The sequence below is a fragment of the Saccostrea cucullata genome, unplaced genomic scaffold (assembly GCF_032062105.1).
Source record: "Saccostrea cucullata isolate Sc308-1 unplaced genomic scaffold, CSIRO_AGI_Scuc_v1 ctg1630, whole genome shotgun sequence".
NCBI lineage: Eukaryota > Metazoa > Mollusca > Bivalvia > Ostreida > Ostreidae > Saccostrea > Saccostrea cuccullata.
The window spans coordinates 18,092-35,281 of record NW_026922524.1 but is presented as its reverse complement, the minus strand read 5'-3'; the positions used below and the strand labels follow the sequence as shown (position 1 = coordinate 35,281).

Sequence of the window (17,190 nt, the reverse complement as noted above, 5' to 3'; positions counted from 1 at the left end):
TAACAATTTTACGTGTTAAAATGATGTGGGAATTTTTTTTAGCTAAAGGCGAAGGAGTTTAAAGTACAATGTACATGTAGCAATTAAAGAAAAGTCTAGCAGGTCCACCAGTTATATTGACAGCAGACTCAAAATGTAGTTAAACCCCGAAAAGGAGGGAGTTCAATTAGTAATTTAATCCCCCCCCCAAAAAAAAACACAACAATTTATTAGAAATGAATTATTAATCACCGAACTTTTCAATCATCACTACTGAAATAAAATAAAACTGTTCTTGATAATCATATTATAATTGGAGCTCATTTTCATGCCTTTTAGGATTCCTGTGGAAAGTTCACAATAAAAAAATGTGCTTTTAAAAATTTAACAACTTTTGGTGTGACATTTTAAATTCATAATCATACATGTAACAGTTAAAAGAAGCGGGGAGGGGGGGGGGGTACTTTCAACAAGGACAGCCACTACCAACAACCAAGCCCTGAAACCCATATCCCGAAGGCAAATAAGTTGAGGTGTCAAGTGTATATATTGCAGAGAGAAAGAGAGAGAGAGAGAGAAATTTAAGACAGTGATATAGCATAACTTAGATTATGGAGGCCCCAAAGGCACCGTGCATGTGCATGATGTATATTGTAAAATGGCAACGTTTCGCCTTTTATCATGTTTATTAAAACGTATGCTCCATATGTATGTTCTCTCTATATATATAAATGAATACTTTTCGGAATTAAAAAAAAATATTTTTAACCCCGCTCAAATTATCCGGATGATAATAGTTACACCGAGCATGGTTTCGTAGTTAAATTCAGACTGTAGAACATCCGGTTTGAATACATGTGTTTTCTGACTTTTCGGATAGCCAACTCTTGTTTTTTTGGAACTTACGACTTAGGGCAAGGTATAAATTAAATATTTTTGGTTCAAAACTTTGATAAAAGCATCGATATTTTTACAAAAAGTGTCTTCAATCTCAGCTTATCCGATTATTCATGAAGGATATCCTCATCAGAACAGTTGGAATAGATTGTAGTCAATACGGTGTCCAGTCAAGTCGTACACAAACCGAGTCGTACACAAACCGACTCGTACACAAAAAGTCAACTCGTACACAAGCAAGTCAACTCGTACACAACCTAGAAGTCAACTCGTACACAACATTTATATGCAAATGTTATGAATTATTTTTAGACGAATAATGGTTAATCTATAAAAAAAGTAAATAAATAAAAGCGAAGAGAAGTTATCCTTTTCTTCTTTAATTCTTAATTTTGATAAATACTGAATTAATTCAACTTCTTTGGGTTTTTTTTTACAACTGTTAGGAATCAGTTCTTTGTGAATAATGTATAATTCAGGAAAAATATGATAAAAACAAAGAAAAATGTTATTATTTATTTTTCTAGATTTTTTTTCAAATGCATGGTTAGTGGCTTGACATTTTAAATCAACCCAATCTAACCGTGGCTTCTCTTATTAGGTATTTATACAACTATTGTTAAACCAACACAAGCGCGGTGGTTTCCTCGATCTGTTGGATCTGCGGCAAACACTTATTATATATGAAATGCTCCTAATTTGGTCCAAATTCCTTCATTTCTCAAGAGATTACGAGAGATGAGTTTATCCTGCGGCATAAGTAACGATATTCGTTATATGCTGCCAAAAAAATTCTAACCTTCCTAGTATCTAAAGTATATCACGCTTTATTTCTATCCACAAATAATACTTGCTTTAATAAAAAGAAGACTAATGTAAAATTAACCATGTTAACACCGAAAGTCACCGAAAGACGTGTGTACATCATCGACAGAAAATATAAAACATGGAAATTAAAAAATATATATATGTGAATAAAAGCCTCGCCCAATATTGCCGACCTATGACCTTGCTCGGATTCATGAGAAGCAATATATATATGCGTAAGACCAAGAATCATTATGATGGATATAAAAAAAAGGCAAAGAAAAACGTTTTTCATATACATCTTTGATTATGTTTATTATATCTGAATACTTGACACAACATCTAAAATTGTTTAATATGAATTTCTACTCGCCGACACTATTGTCGGTGAATTGTACATTCGGCGAATTTCACTTTTGTCGGTGACCTGTCTGTCAGTGAGTTGTCTGGCACCACACCCTCCCTCATACACATGTACAAACACGGACTTCTCAGTTATGTCAGGGAGTGTTTTAGGTGCTGACGCCTCAGATTTAATAACGCCGGGAAAAAACAATTAAAACAAACAAATTTAATCTTAATAATCTGCGCATATGGGAAAGGAAAATCAGCTTGAGGCCAAAAGTTGATTAAAAATTTAAAAATGCACAAGAAAAACCTTTGTGTACAAGTTTACTCCTCAATTTTTATACAAAGAGGAAAACTATACCTTACATCACGAAGGAAAACCTATGTATGAATGAAAATAGTTTGTGTACGAGTTGACTTCTGATTTTTGTGTACGAGTTGACTTTTTGTGTACGACTCGGGTTGTGTACGACTCAGTTTGTGTACGAGTTGACTGTAAATCGTCAATACTGTAGCACAACCCTTAATCATATGCATGACGATGATATGGAGGAAAAATATACATAAAAAGTGAATGTAGGTGAAAGCCTGTCCACTTTTCTGAAGAGATTAGGTTTGTTTTATTGTTTATTGAAATAGTTAACTGCTCAAAAGATTTTTTTGTTGGTAATGTCTAACCTGTTGAGATGAAGATGTAAAAAAAGAAAAGCCTAATAGTGAATTAATATTGATAGTATGTCAAGAAATGCAAATGAATCATCAGCTTGAATTATGAGTTTTTTCACAGCGCTCTCGGTTCTCTAAAATTGGGGCCATTCAACGGCCCCGTTCCCAATGCAAAAAAGGTACCTTTTTCCCAAAAGAAAGGTGTAAATTTCCCAAAGTCCAGGAAACTTAATCGCAAAAAAACCCCCCAAACAAAACACACTTGAAAATGAAAGTGAAACTGTACCACTGTTTTATTAGTTCATGCCAAATGCATTCGTAAACTGGTTCGGGGAACCAGGTTATTGTTTTTTACCGAAATGTGTACTATGAGTTCAGAGTATCTTGTCATGTAGTTTCGACAAAAAAACATAATTTTGGTTTCAGAAAAAGACATTTCACTTAAATATTAGTAAGCTGCAGGTAGAACATGTAGAAACATACCCATGCACGCTTCGGCATGATCAGTCTCGCGCTGTATTGGTAAGCAACTTTGTCCATGTAATCGAGGAAATTCGGGACAATGTGACTAGCGACTGTCACTCAGAAAGACAGATAACCTCAATATCAACACTCAAAGATAGCAATGGCAAAGCTAATGTACTTTCATAAATAGCCTACGTACTCATGTTTGATCTGTATTCAAAACCAGAGTTAAATAGATGACAAAATGCTAGAAAAGCAAAATTTGAGGATTTTTTTAAATTAATATTGGTTATCCAACTTTTCCCAAAAGGATGGTAATTTTCTCAATTTGAACGGCCCCGGTCCCAGTCCAAAAAGTGGTGTGAGAGCCCTGTTTCACAATTATTGACCTGGGTAGGTCAGTGTATAGCAAATAATACATACTCTTCCATATCACATCCTAGCCCGAGACACCAATATCAGCCAGAGGGACAGAGGCCCTAGGGCTGATATTGGTGGAAGGTCTGATACAGGATGTGATGTGGAAAAGGGTATGTTTCATTACGTTTATTACAAACTTGGTAATAAAATACAGAACACTTCAAGTTGAGAAGATCAAGAAAATAAGTAAATAATCATGCACAATAAAACTACTTACATACATGCACATGGTATTGTCCTACTGAACAGATTTAGCTGTCATTAGGTCAAAATTGCAAATAATAACATGCTTCTTATATCTGTATATGCAGGTAACTCTTGATGGCTTGAACTTCGATTTCTCGGAAGTTCTTGATCGCTTGAAGTGAGTCTCCAGTCCCGATTTTTTCCACTATATATAGGCCTTTCAACTGCCGCTAGGGGTCGGTTTTATGAACGATAACTCACTGCTGAAACATGTTGAGAGCAGGCTAGGGGTATCGAACTGTTTACACGCAAGGCAGTTTTTAGCATTTCCCAAGTGTTTCTTTGCTATCAGTAGAATCCAGTTGTTTTAAAATTTAGCACCAATGTTAAACTTATTTACTGTATGGTTGCGGACACCATTTCACTACATATAATTAAAAGTTTTAATTAAAATAAAAAGTGAAATCTACCCTCCTTCTTAGTTCTAACCTAATTAAATTTTTATACCCGGTCGTTCCCCTTCGTGCTTAGTAACACAAGTAAGGTGATCAATTGCTGCATTTACTTGTAAAAATATATATATTTATATAGGAAGCGAAAAAGCGCGAACACAAAAAACATGACATTAAATTTTCTTCTTCATAACAATCGTCAAAGAGAGTTAAAATATTGAATACAGTCTGTTCCCCATTTATTTGACCCTGTTATTTCAGGTAGAGTAAAGGCATTCTCTTTCTCGTGGTCAACACTCTTGTGTACAAAACAATGTAAGGAAGCCTTTTGTGTATATAACAATACCAATTCTGAAGCAGCCTATATGTCATTCCTATAAACGGTAACTCATAAATCGGCACTAAGTTGGTCATTTTTCACACCTGAGTTACCTATCCTTAAAACACAACATTGGAAAAGTCAATTATAAATAATTAAACATTTTAATGATGTAATTAAATGTATGCATAAGTTATTATCTTTTTTGATAATTTATGTACCTATAAATCTATCTATGCAATGTTTTTTACCATATGTGCAACTTGAAAAATTAGTTGAAAGGCCTACTATATAACTTAGCAGATTTGCTCTTGATTTCTCGAACTCCTGATCTCTCGAAACCCTTGATCCCTGTGAATTTTACCCTTGATACCTCGAAGTGGCTGTGTCTATACCAAGTTATAATGTTCAAACTTTTGCCATAACTGTATATCTGTGTGTCTGTCTGAGTGTCTGTCGTCAACTTAAACCTTCACCATAACTTTAGAACTATACGTCGAGATAGTGGCTTCATATTTAGTATGCATACTCCACTAATGAAGTGCTTTCAAATGGCAACAAGGACAATGATTATGTGATCTTGACTGTGACCTGTATGCTAAAAAAAATTGCATTTTCGAACTTTGTTGCTGTGTTTCACAAGCGCATCTTGGTTTAAGCTCTGCTGGTCAGAGACCATAGTAGCTTATGCAATAGAAATGCGTCCATCCATCTGTCTAGCTGTCCGTCTGACTGCAAAAACTCCTCCTCCTTATATTTTAGTCTGATTTCAATATAACTTGGCACACAAGTAGACTACACTAAGATACATAATTCTGTGCATCAGTTTTCGACAGAGACTTCTGGTTATTTTTTCTTCCATCCCGGTTGTTGCTAATGCTATTACATAATTAGTTTAAATTAGAATGCAATAGTACCTGGACATAATTTATCATTTCAGAGAGAAGAAAACTGTGACTTTAAAAGAAAACCAGTGAGATAAAATCATAGAAAATGTATTATGATTCAGGATGTGGTCATTTGGTAAGTGGTAATTCATTCATGATTAGTATGTATATGACAATTGCCTGAAAAAAAAGATTCTAAATTTTATTTAAATATTGAACTGTGGTATATCAGCTGTGAGCTACAAGAAGTTTTATGTAAAAGCTAGGGCTGAAACAATTTGCCCCCTCCATGTTATGTGTGTATTGCTATGATTGACATACAATCAGTTCTCTAATACATACACTTCAATAAAACTTTGTCGTCTTGGACCTGAATTGAAAAGCAAAAAACTCTTGAGATCTCTCCAAAAATTTGAATGAAAAAAAGGAAATGCTTATTAACTGAATTCTTGCTGGTCAGTATTTTGATTACTTAAAGGAAGCTCTAAAAACTGCACACTAAAGAGTTCTACTTTAATATCAGGTAGTTTTATGAAGTTAGAGTGATCTGCCCATAGATTAAGATTATGAAAAATGTTAGATTATTTTTAATAGATTAAATTATTTTTAGCATTATTTAAAATAAAAAAAAATAGGAAATTAATTATTTTCATAATTTTTTCCAATGTAAGTAAACAGCAATGATTTCTGCTTACAGATAGTCCATTGTCTTTGAAAATTTCTTGGGGGAAATGAGGCACATACCATATGTTCTAAATGAATAAAAAAGGCTCATTATGCATATATTTATATGAAATATGATAGATTTTTTTCTCTTAAAGGAATAATTTCTGCAAGTCACTAAGTTTTTAGAGTTTCCTTTATTTTATAGATATTCAATGAAATTATTTGAAGTATTAAATTTTGGTAAATTTTATGATACTAAAAGCTAGGTTATATGGATGAAAAAACAGCATGCGTGTATGACAATAGGGCTTAAATTTTTAATGTCTCTTAATTTTTCAGTGACATTAAAACAGGAATTGTCATCACCAATAGACGAATTTCACATTCCTAAGAGTTTTCTCCAATTGTCGGCGTATCGCTCATTTTTCCAACTTTGTCCTTTGCAAGTTACTTGTTAATATTTTCAATCTTCAAAAATATTGGACAATTACGATCTGTATCTGTATTGCCAGAGTATGGGGGCAACATGAAAATCATAATGAATATGTTCATACAGATTTTATTTCTAAGATATTGTCCCTCAAAGTTGATACGGTTAAAAAGGGAAAACAGCGTCTTAAGCCGGTTGACCCCAGATCGACCCTGCGAAGGGGAATAACTTTTGTAAATGTGAAAGTCCTTTATGGTATACATGTATCATATAGATCTAAAACTGACTGAATTTTGATCAGCCAATTCATGAACATAGTGAATGTATGTAAGTAATGTTGGTCAATATATGTAAAAAAAAATTCAATTACTTGTTTATATATACATTTGTGGTATCTCTCCCATTGAAGTTTATAAACTTGTTATTTATTTCTAAAATAAACTGAGCGTACATGCAATACCGGTATAAAATTACTCATAAGATACATGTATACTTAAATAAATACTTATGATAAAATCATATGTGTCCAATGCAGCATATGATAAATCATTAACATACAAGAACATGTGTATATATACTGTATTAATACATATATATTGCATTATTTTTATAGGTCCTGTTCTGTGGATGCCCTAAGACAGTGTCTACCCATCACTCCATCTGAAATCACTTGTTCTGTGCATATTTCTCTCTCAAACTTAAACTACAGAGAGCCTGTGGAGTGTGGATAGAGGATGAAGAGTGACCTTGGACTAATTTTCTAGGTCTAAAGTTAGTATCAAAATCTACTGTATATCTTTATTTAAAATCTGGTGTAATCTAGCTTTTGTGCAATGGGATGGAGGGTCTGCAATGACCTTCAACCAATTTCTAGGTCGAATATCAAAATTTAAAAAAAAATCTCTCCCTAATATTTTTGTTATTATAAAGGGTATGTTTTCTCTCAAACTAATCAAACTTAAAGCAGGGTTCTTAGTATGAGATACATAGAGTAATATATTCTCAATGACATAATAAGGCTGAAAACATTATTTATATTATGTTATTTTTTTTCACTTATCATAAAGCATTAAAGCCATATATGGCGTATGTGCAGTGAAAATTATTAGACTAAAATTATAAGAACTTATTATTTGTATCATTACTTTATATAAAGATAGAACTTTTCCGTAAATTACAAAATCTAAGTCAATTGCGTTATAAAGATATCACAATTTAAATTTGATTCTCGGAATTTTCTCCGTATCGGAAGAAAATACAAAAGATTTAAATAACACATTACAGAGAAGATAAAATTGTATTTTTATGTGAAACGAGGTGTTCTCCGTGTTCAGAATTATACGAAAAGCTTTAATTTGAATGTATTAACTATATTTCTTTACTTAATTTTGTATTTTTCAAAAATATATATTTTTTAGATCAGTTACGCCATATATGGCTTTAAATATTAAAGAGATACATTAAATGCTGAAATCATATGTATCATGGTCATGGAAAGTAATTATTGATATTGGTATATTAAAGGACATTGACTGATCTCTCAGATTTCTAAGTTATATTCAAGCATTATAATTCTGACATCATATAATAATTTTGTATGAATATTGCAGATCATAGGTGATGTGAAGAAAACCAGGAAACTGATGTTGAAAGAAGTACTTAATGACCCTTATGAATGGACTTAAATGTGAAAGACTGTTCCATTGTTTATCTAAGATATATGAATTAATTGAATATTTTGATATCATTGAAAAATTCAGTTACAGTTTTTGTACATCAGATGAATTATTAAACATATAAAATAGTAATGCTTTTTTTCTTTTACATGTAATAAATTTTTTTGATAGATTTTTAAAAGAATACCCATTATTTCACATTGCTTCCTTAAGAAAAGTTAGGGAATCTTGAAGTTTCCCAGTAATTTCCACCAGGAATGGGACTCTAGATAATTCCACCAAGTTCCGCCACAAAGAAAGTGCTACACAAGTTCCACATGGTTTCCTGAGTCAAGGAAACTTCAGGAATCATAAGGTTTCATGAGCTTCCATGCAGTTTCACATAAAAGAAAACCTTAAGATTCCATCAAGTTTCCATTCCACGGAAACCACTACGCTCATATTCCGTATGGTTTCCCGAGTCAAGGAAACTTTAGGAATCGTGAGCTTTCCAGAGCTTCCATGTAGTTTCCAGTATAAGGAAACCTAAAGATTCCATCAAGTTTCCATTCCACGGAAACTACTATGCTCCGATTCCATGTGGTTTCCTGAGTCTAGGAAACTTTAGGAATCGTGAGCTTTCCCGAGCTTCCATGTAGTTTCCCGTACAAGGAAACCTAAAGATTCCACCAAGTTTCCATTTCACGGAAACCCCCTACGCTCCGATTCCATCAAGTTTCCTGATTCTGGAAACCGGTGGAATCTTCAGGTTTCCCATTACGGGAAACTACATGGATGTTCGGGAAACTTCAGGTTTACAGAGGTTTCCGTGGTACGGGATACCTTATGGAATCGGAGCGTAGGGGGTTTCCATGTCACGGAAACTTGGCGGAATAACCTAGCATCCGCTACGGAAACCACTGGGAAACATGATGTAAACTTGAGGTTTCCATGTGGTTTCCATAAAGTTTCCCATGATGGGAAACCACTTTTTTCACCCAGTGCGTTATACTTACAACGTTTACTGATCCTGTCATGAATCCCCCTGTCAGACATGGTACAGTGTGTGATGATGTCCAGCTGTAGTTTGTCTATAAAGAGGTCGTACATCTTCTCCGGCTCCTCCGGTACATACAGACATCTCTCTCCCTCACTCCTCTTATAATTCCAGAGTCTGCAGTATTCTGAGATCACATCACGTGACGCCGTGGTCAGGAAAAACTCCAGATCACTGTCCTCCACCAGACACTCCGTAACAAAGGCGTACATGACGTCATGTCGGATGTCGTCTGATATAAAGGTTATCACACCGTCACGTGTTTCTGTGATTTCACAAGGAAGATCTACCGAGCTGTCATCAGTAATATCAGGGAAATACCTCTGTCTGATTTTGTCCTTTGTGATTCTGTGTGATTGTTCAATGAAACTAATCCAATATTTATCAGATATAAGTAAACAATAAAGTTGACATCTGACTTCCGGCTCATAGCTATGGATTTTACCTGAAATGACAAACAAATAAATAAATTATGAATCACCAAACAAATTAATTAATAAAAAAAAATTAATGAATTGTTTACATTTAGTCTAACTACTAGCATATGGCATGCACTCCAATCTTTTTCTTTACACTGTATGTACACGCATATATTCATTCCTATTGACGAGAAGTTTTAGAGTGTGAACCATCCCACCCCACCCCCACTATATAATTTTTCAATTGCTACATTTAACGATCGCTGAATAAATGCGATTAAAAAGATGAGGACATTTATTATAAATTTAAGAATAATCCTGAAATGCGAATACAAATCTGTAAAAAATGATAGTTTTATTCTTAATAATAGCTATAAATTGATATAACGTTTTGCTTTCGTCGCCCGCGAGACTCAGTGATTCGAGCATCTGCTTTATAGTCCAGGAGTAGGGAGTTAATTCTTTCTGAGACACCAGATTATTTTTCTTGTTTGTTGGACATCTGATGACAAAAGAATTAAGTAATAATATTTTTACTTTTCTGAAGGATATATTTTGGAACCTGAACAAAATTGAACGTATATTTGTAGTATATTCCCCCTACCTTATTTTTCTTTTTTTTTTAGGGGTACATATAGCAGAATGACGATGAGTACGAAAATGGAGAGGAAATAAAAGGGAAAAAATATATCAATAAGACATTAATATTGTAATTAGGCGATGGTGCATGAGGAGCATATATACACAATCATGTTTAGGAGGATTCGCAGAAACTGCAGGAAAAATCGAAAGGGGGGAGTAATTGTAACATTTCATATATTGAATTTAAACTTTAACGGAGCTGATACCCCCCCCCCCCCTCTTCCTACAAAGTCTACGAAATTTATTTTTCCATTTACTGTCATATGTTTTTTTTAGCTTATAAAGGAATTTCTGTATTTTTGTGCCAAAGCAATTCAAAAATCAATTTCTTGGACAACACATTCCTGTCTTTGTCAACTGAAAAATGAAATACCCAAATTAATAGATTCTTGTTTCTGCCCCCCCCCCCCTCCCCCCAACCACAACCCCCTCCGCCCTACACATAGACACACACATGAAGACATACATCCGGTCCACTGAAAAAACACACTTTTTGAAAAGGAGGATGACAGCAAGAAAGAAAAAAAAAATAAGTAACCTAAAAATAGAAAAAAAATATTGACTTATTCTATATTTCTATATATTAACGATGAATAGTGCTTGTAAATGCACATAATACTGTAATGATGAGTATGCTTGTTTGTTGATTAAGACGTTTCACTTCAGAATATTTCACTGATACACTGTTACATAGACACAATCATTCGCCGCAGGGAGCTTTAATTTGACCTTGGCACTGAAGGCCACTGAGCAGTGAGGGATCGTTTTCGTTCCAGCAACTTCCACAACAATTTAAGGGACCCCGTTTTAATCGGTGTAATTTAAGAACACGTGTTCACGTCCCTCAGTGGAATTAGATCCCGTGACATATATAAGGATCAGACGAGAACTATTCGTTTCATCCCTACATCCATTTAAACTTTTATATACTGTAAAAGTGGTTATATTGGCGGTACGAAAGTTTGACGATTTTTTCATCTTAAAAAATTGACGAGAGAAAACTTTGACTAATTTTTAATTGTGCAAAATAAATGAAAATTTTAAAAAAAATAGTTATATTTCTTTCATGTCTCACACCTTTACCAATTTCTGAATACGAGTATCGTCGACAAAGCCTGTGGCTACTAATGAACTGATGTCAAAAAATTATCAAAGCGTAGTTTTTGAAGTTCATTTTGACGCCAGTAAGAATGTTACGCTGGCTAAAAACAGCTGGGCCCAAACCTGGGTTACCAGACCCAAATGTCGCCAAGACCCCAGAAAAAAAGATCTTAAAGAAAAAGTAAACCTAATGGTTGACACAGAAATGAATTGTTCTAGTCCCCAGGGGAGGAAACGGAAACGTGGACAATATGAACATTTTTCGCCGGAGACAAAGGCCAACATTGCGCGCTACGCTATACATAATGGAGCGACCAAAGCTGCGAAACATTTTTCATCTGTGCTTTGTAAAAATGTCCATGAAAGCACTGTTCGCCAATTCAAAGCTTCGTATATCATGAAAACTAAAAGTAACGATGGAGAACCACCCACTGCTTTAACCCCGAAAAAAACCGGAAGACCGCCTTTGCTCGGACATTCCTTGGATAACGATGTACAGGATTATATCCGAGACTTGAGGGAATCGGGGGAGCTACAAACACAAACATCGTTCGCTGCATTGGAAGAGGTGTGATACTTCACAAAGAAAAACATTTATTGGATGAATCTGGGGGGCCTTTATCTCTTACAAAATCCTGGGCACGATCAGTTTTCGAAAGAATGAAACGGAAAGCAAGAAAAGGAATTAAGCATGCACCTGACGACTTTGATCAAATCAAATCAGACTATTTAAAATTAATAAATTCACAAATCGAAAAATTTGAGATTCCAGAAGATTTAGTATTTAACTGGGATCAGACAGTGTGTGCAGTACCTGGATTTTCATCGTGTCTGGTCATTTCAGTCAGAAGTCCGTATTTTTTTTTTTTTTTTTTTTTTTTTTGGTGTGTTTTTTTGATGAAACTGATTTTTTTTAAAATAGAACAAAATGCTTCCTTTTGCACTAAAAAATGACACAAATGTTTTTTCAGGCATAACAACAATCAACTCTTCTTGCATTCAACAGGTCTATGGAAGGATAAAGGTGAAACTTTTAAAATGAGGATACAATGTAGGAGCCTTTGTAACGCGACATAACTCGTACGTATTATGGAGAGATAACTCTTGTCTGCCACCCTGTCAGTGGTACCAGATAGCAAATTTATACGACCTGAGACATTTTCACCAAGTTGATCTAATATTTTTTGCACTAAAAGATGAAACGATTGTTTTAATGCATAACAGTAATATCAAATCTATTTGTATTCAACAGGTCCATGGAAGGATAAAGGTGACACTTTTAAAACGAGGGAAGGAATTCATGTATATCGCCTTTGTAACGCGACATAACTCGTACGTATTATGAAGAGATAACTCTTGTCTACCACCCCGTCAGGGGTATCAGATAGCAAACTTATACGACCTGAAACATTTTCACCACCTTTCACAATAAATAATGCGGAATACATGTACACTTAAATACAATAGAAAAATAAAAGCAAATGAAAATCCCGTTAAAGAGAAAAAAGAATAATTCTAATTTGGATTAATATTTAAACAAGTTTAATTTTACAATATTTAAAGCGAAATTGATAGAAACAGACTGATACTTTAACTGACATTTAGATTTGCAAAATACAAAAAAAAACCAAGGCTTCAATTGAAAAAAAAAAGATTAACATTGGCGTCGAAACAAGGGAGGCTAGGGGGGGGGTCAGTCCCATACTTTTTTTTTTCAAACGATAGGAATCATATAGATAATAAACATGGGAACGTATGTATACACCCCCCCCCCTACACACACACACATACTCGTACACTTACAACACACACGTTGCAGTTTAGTTAAAGTTAAAAAATGGTAAGTCGTAGTGTTTGAAAGATAAAAAATGGTCATGATAGAACTTATCTCTCAAAACCCTAATTCTCTCCTTTATTTAAGTAGAAAAAAAGACACCCTTTATTTTTAGATCTCTGTCCACACATACAGGTAGATTTAAGTAATATTTATTCAGAATACTGAACAGATTGGGCAATAGGCAAACTACCTCTAAATCATTTTTCTACACAAGGTCACGGGTAACTAATATAATGAACTGAGCTAATATAAATTTATAGTTCCGAAAGCACACATATAACTAAAGAACTAACTTCATTTTTGCTAAAAAATCGAACTTTCTTACTTGGTTTTCTGTGAGGTTTGTTGTCGATGATGTATATGTCGTTGTGTGGATATAGACCTATACAAGATCTCACGATATCAGGTCTTCGGTATCTCCAGAGCCACGTCACGTGATCTACACTGTCCTGTGATCTTCCTCTGTAATGTACAGCCTCCCCTTCTCTTCTTAGTTCCGTTAAAAAATCTTTTCGTTCATCTTTACCCTTCTTAATTATATTTTCTGGGATATTTACTGTAGAAAAAAATATACCGTTTATATCAAACATTTACACTGTAGTACCATTATGTATATATACATGTGTATAGGTAAAGATACAATAAAATTATAGATTTATTAAACATATTCGATCAGTTACTTCTATTATAATATGTTATCTAGTAGCATTAAACTGTAATTGATGAAGCTACTACAGTACAAAGCAACTAAAAAAAAGAAAGTGCTTTATTATAAATGTATAAGTGTTTCTACTGATAACTTTTTAACTCTGAAATGTAATCCAATTATTTAAAGAAAGTTCTTGAAGAAAATTATAACAATTTACAATTATTTTACCCTGACTTACATATCTGGTGTATCTCATCATATATCTTTGTGTCTTCCATGGTGACGTGATTCAGTATGTTCATCTGTAGACGGCGTATCAGTAAGCGATCCCGGCGAGGACCACAGACACACTTCTCTCCAGGTTTTCTGTTGTATCCCCCTGATCTCAGGTACACGCTGGCTGTATCAAAACTACTGTAAAGGAATGGTATATAACTGTTTTTTGATGCTATCCTATACATTGTCTCATCCTTTGTGTCCTCCGTTATCTTGTCCTGATCTTCCCAAAGGTAATCACGTGACTTCAGTCTGTCCAGAGTCTGCTGTGCTTCCTCACGTGTTACAGGATTCTGTTTATAGTACACTTCCTGTCGTATCCCATTAAGCATGTCCAGCCACTCTGTGTCAGTGAAATCAGGGGGACCGGAGTCAGAACACAGAAAACAGAATAACACCAACACCTCGTCACCAGTCAGTTCAGAGAACTTATCTATAAAACGTGTAGTGAACATATACTGAGAAAAAACTGACAATAAATATGATACATATTATAGTTTTAAGGACGTCCATAATTTAGGTGATTTTTTTAATTCATTTTTCACCTTTTTTTTCTTTTCATGTAACTCAATTCAGCTTTCTTCACTAGTATGATAGCAATGTTTCAAAAAGGGAAATGGTACGTATTCTATATAGATTTAAATCTGATTACCAAATTATTTGAGAAGTGTTTTAACAATCAAAACACATGTAACGACTAGTACCATGCTTGATACTGTTTAGAACTTATTCAAGAATAATTTACCTATTTGTATTCGAAGATTTGGAATAACTGAAGGAAGATATGTGGAAAATTCAAATATACATAAAGTAAATAAAGGAAACTTTTTTTTTAAAATGAGAAAAATTAAGATTGTATATTTGATACCTTCATTTACATGTATATTATCTCGTCGTAAGTTTAGTTGCATTGTAAATCAAAAAGAGAACACAAAAATAATATTGGTATTTCTGCCTTTTCCTTTATTCTGAAAATATTTCTTAAAGTCTTGTACATATTTAGGTTATATTTAGATAAATTCATGTCAAACCCACATGATTTACAGAAATATCATCCAAAATATAATATGACAGGTCCAATTTAAGATTTAGAGTCTCCTTCTTTATGATTACATGTTCAGGGAGGGGGTATATTTGTACTATATTGATTTATTTATAAAAAAAAGATTTATATTAAATAAAAACTATATATAGTTTTTGAACGAATATTTATTGGAACAAGCTAGTTCAGAAAATTTGCGTCCCCCGCTTCGGGATAAAAGAAGAGCATAACCAGTTCGGAGGGGAGGGGGTACGACCATCCCCCCCCCCTTTTGTGGAATTATCAAATTTTTACATGTATATTCAATCAAATTTTATATTTAAAAAATGCCAATTTCGATATAAAGATTTAATTGCTTATTATTTATCATATGTTTAGAAGGTTTTTTTTATATATAGAATATTTATCACAGTGTAATCATGATTTTATGAGTTTATACAAGCAGACGTCATAACTTTTTTTTTAATTTTAATTCACAGGTGATTACTTTCAATTACTTAGTAAATAAAAAATAATGTAAAATAATATTTTTAAAAAAGCTAGGATCTTCCGAAGTTTGACCCATTACCTCTCACATGTTAAGCGAGCGCCTTACCTCTGGACCACATTTCCTCAGGTTGTTATGCAAATTAAATGCAAACATGGGATCCATACATGTAAATATTCACGTTTGATATGGACAAAAATTTTCACAAGACCTACATGCAAGCTTATGAAGCTATATTAGGACTAAGGCATCATTTCCGACGAACTTACGACAATTCTTAGTCTTAAGTTAGACCATTAAATCTGTCCTGTTTTAGTGGACCTCTTACTTCATACATGTATTCTTAGTCCCTGTTTTAAGACGATCGCGAGCTTCTCCCAAGACATCTCTTAAGTGATTTAAAGAAGCCATTGGACCAGGAAAACAACGAAGAATTATTTGTTTGCATAAATTAGTCAAATATTTGTTGTAATGTACTATTGTTGGAAGCAATTTAAATTGAAAGATTGGAGGGCAGCCGTACATTTTCAGTTGTGGGGGTGGGGGGCACTTTCAACTACTAAGAATTCCCTGAGAAGCAAAACAAAAGGGTCCATGGGCCACCCGGCTCACCTGATTAACTTTGGTCATACTATTCTTTAAGATTTCCTCTTTGTAATACCTAACCTACTGTGACCTGTACTACCCCCCACTGGGATCATAATTTGGATAATGTAAAATCTACACTACTCCAGGAATCTTTCACATAAGTTTCAGCTTTTCTAGTCCAGTGGTTTTTACATGCAAAAAGAAGATTTTCCCATGATCACACCCTATTTTCTTATTTTTATTATTTCACAGTGTTGAGGGTCTAAACCCATCATTTTTACAATTTTAACACCCCCCCCCCCCCAACCCCAGGATGCTTTGTACCAAGTTTGGTTAGAATTAACCCAGTGGTTCTCGAGAAGATGTTGAAAATGTTTACAGCGTTTATTCCCCATTTTAGAACACGTGAGTTATCGCCCCTCAAAATTGGAACTCTTCAACACCAGCATAACTTCCGCCGACTACGCATTTTGATAATCCAAGAAAATAATGATCAACTTACACGCTGCGTTTAAAAATTTTAAAAGAAGGAAATGGTTTGCGAAAAAGATTTAGATAATTAGCGATTTTATAACGGATCTGTTAGCCCTCTTTTAGAAAGCGGTACCAAATAGCAAGGCACCTAGCTTCGTATTTATAAAAGGGGGGGGGCAACCAGAGAATTTTTTTTTACCTACCTGGAAAAGTTGAGAAGCCAATGAAAATTTTTTAAAACTTTGACTAAAGTCGAAAAAAGCTCTTATATCGACACCAATTCCTTGGCTTAAAATACTACATTTCCATAATAAAACTTTACCGTAGTATAACCCCCCCCCCCCCCCCGTTGTTACGTGCCTGCTAGCTGGTTATTGTAATTTTTTCTTAAAATCTTATATTATAGATCTACGGGATACATGTTATTTATGGCTAAACAAA

At 34.1% G+C, this 17,190-nt stretch overlaps 1 protein-coding gene across 1 annotated transcript in view; it reads right to left on the bottom strand.

Moving 5' to 3' along the window:
* LOC134261906 (uncharacterized) overlaps positions 1-17,190 on the bottom strand; it is a 53,663-nt gene that overhangs the window by 21,217 nt on the left and 15,256 nt on the right. Inside the window, exons 2-4 of the mRNA XM_062744293.1 lie at positions 14,121-14,591; positions 13,559-13,789; positions 9,194-9,679 (exon numbers count right to left, since the gene is read on the bottom strand). Of these exons, the coding sequence (XP_062600277.1) occupies positions 9,194-9,679; positions 13,559-13,789; positions 14,121-14,490 (1,087 nt within the window). The 5' untranslated portion in view covers positions 14,491-14,591. The remainder of the gene's footprint in view (positions 1-9,193; positions 9,680-13,558; positions 13,790-14,120; positions 14,592-17,190) is intronic.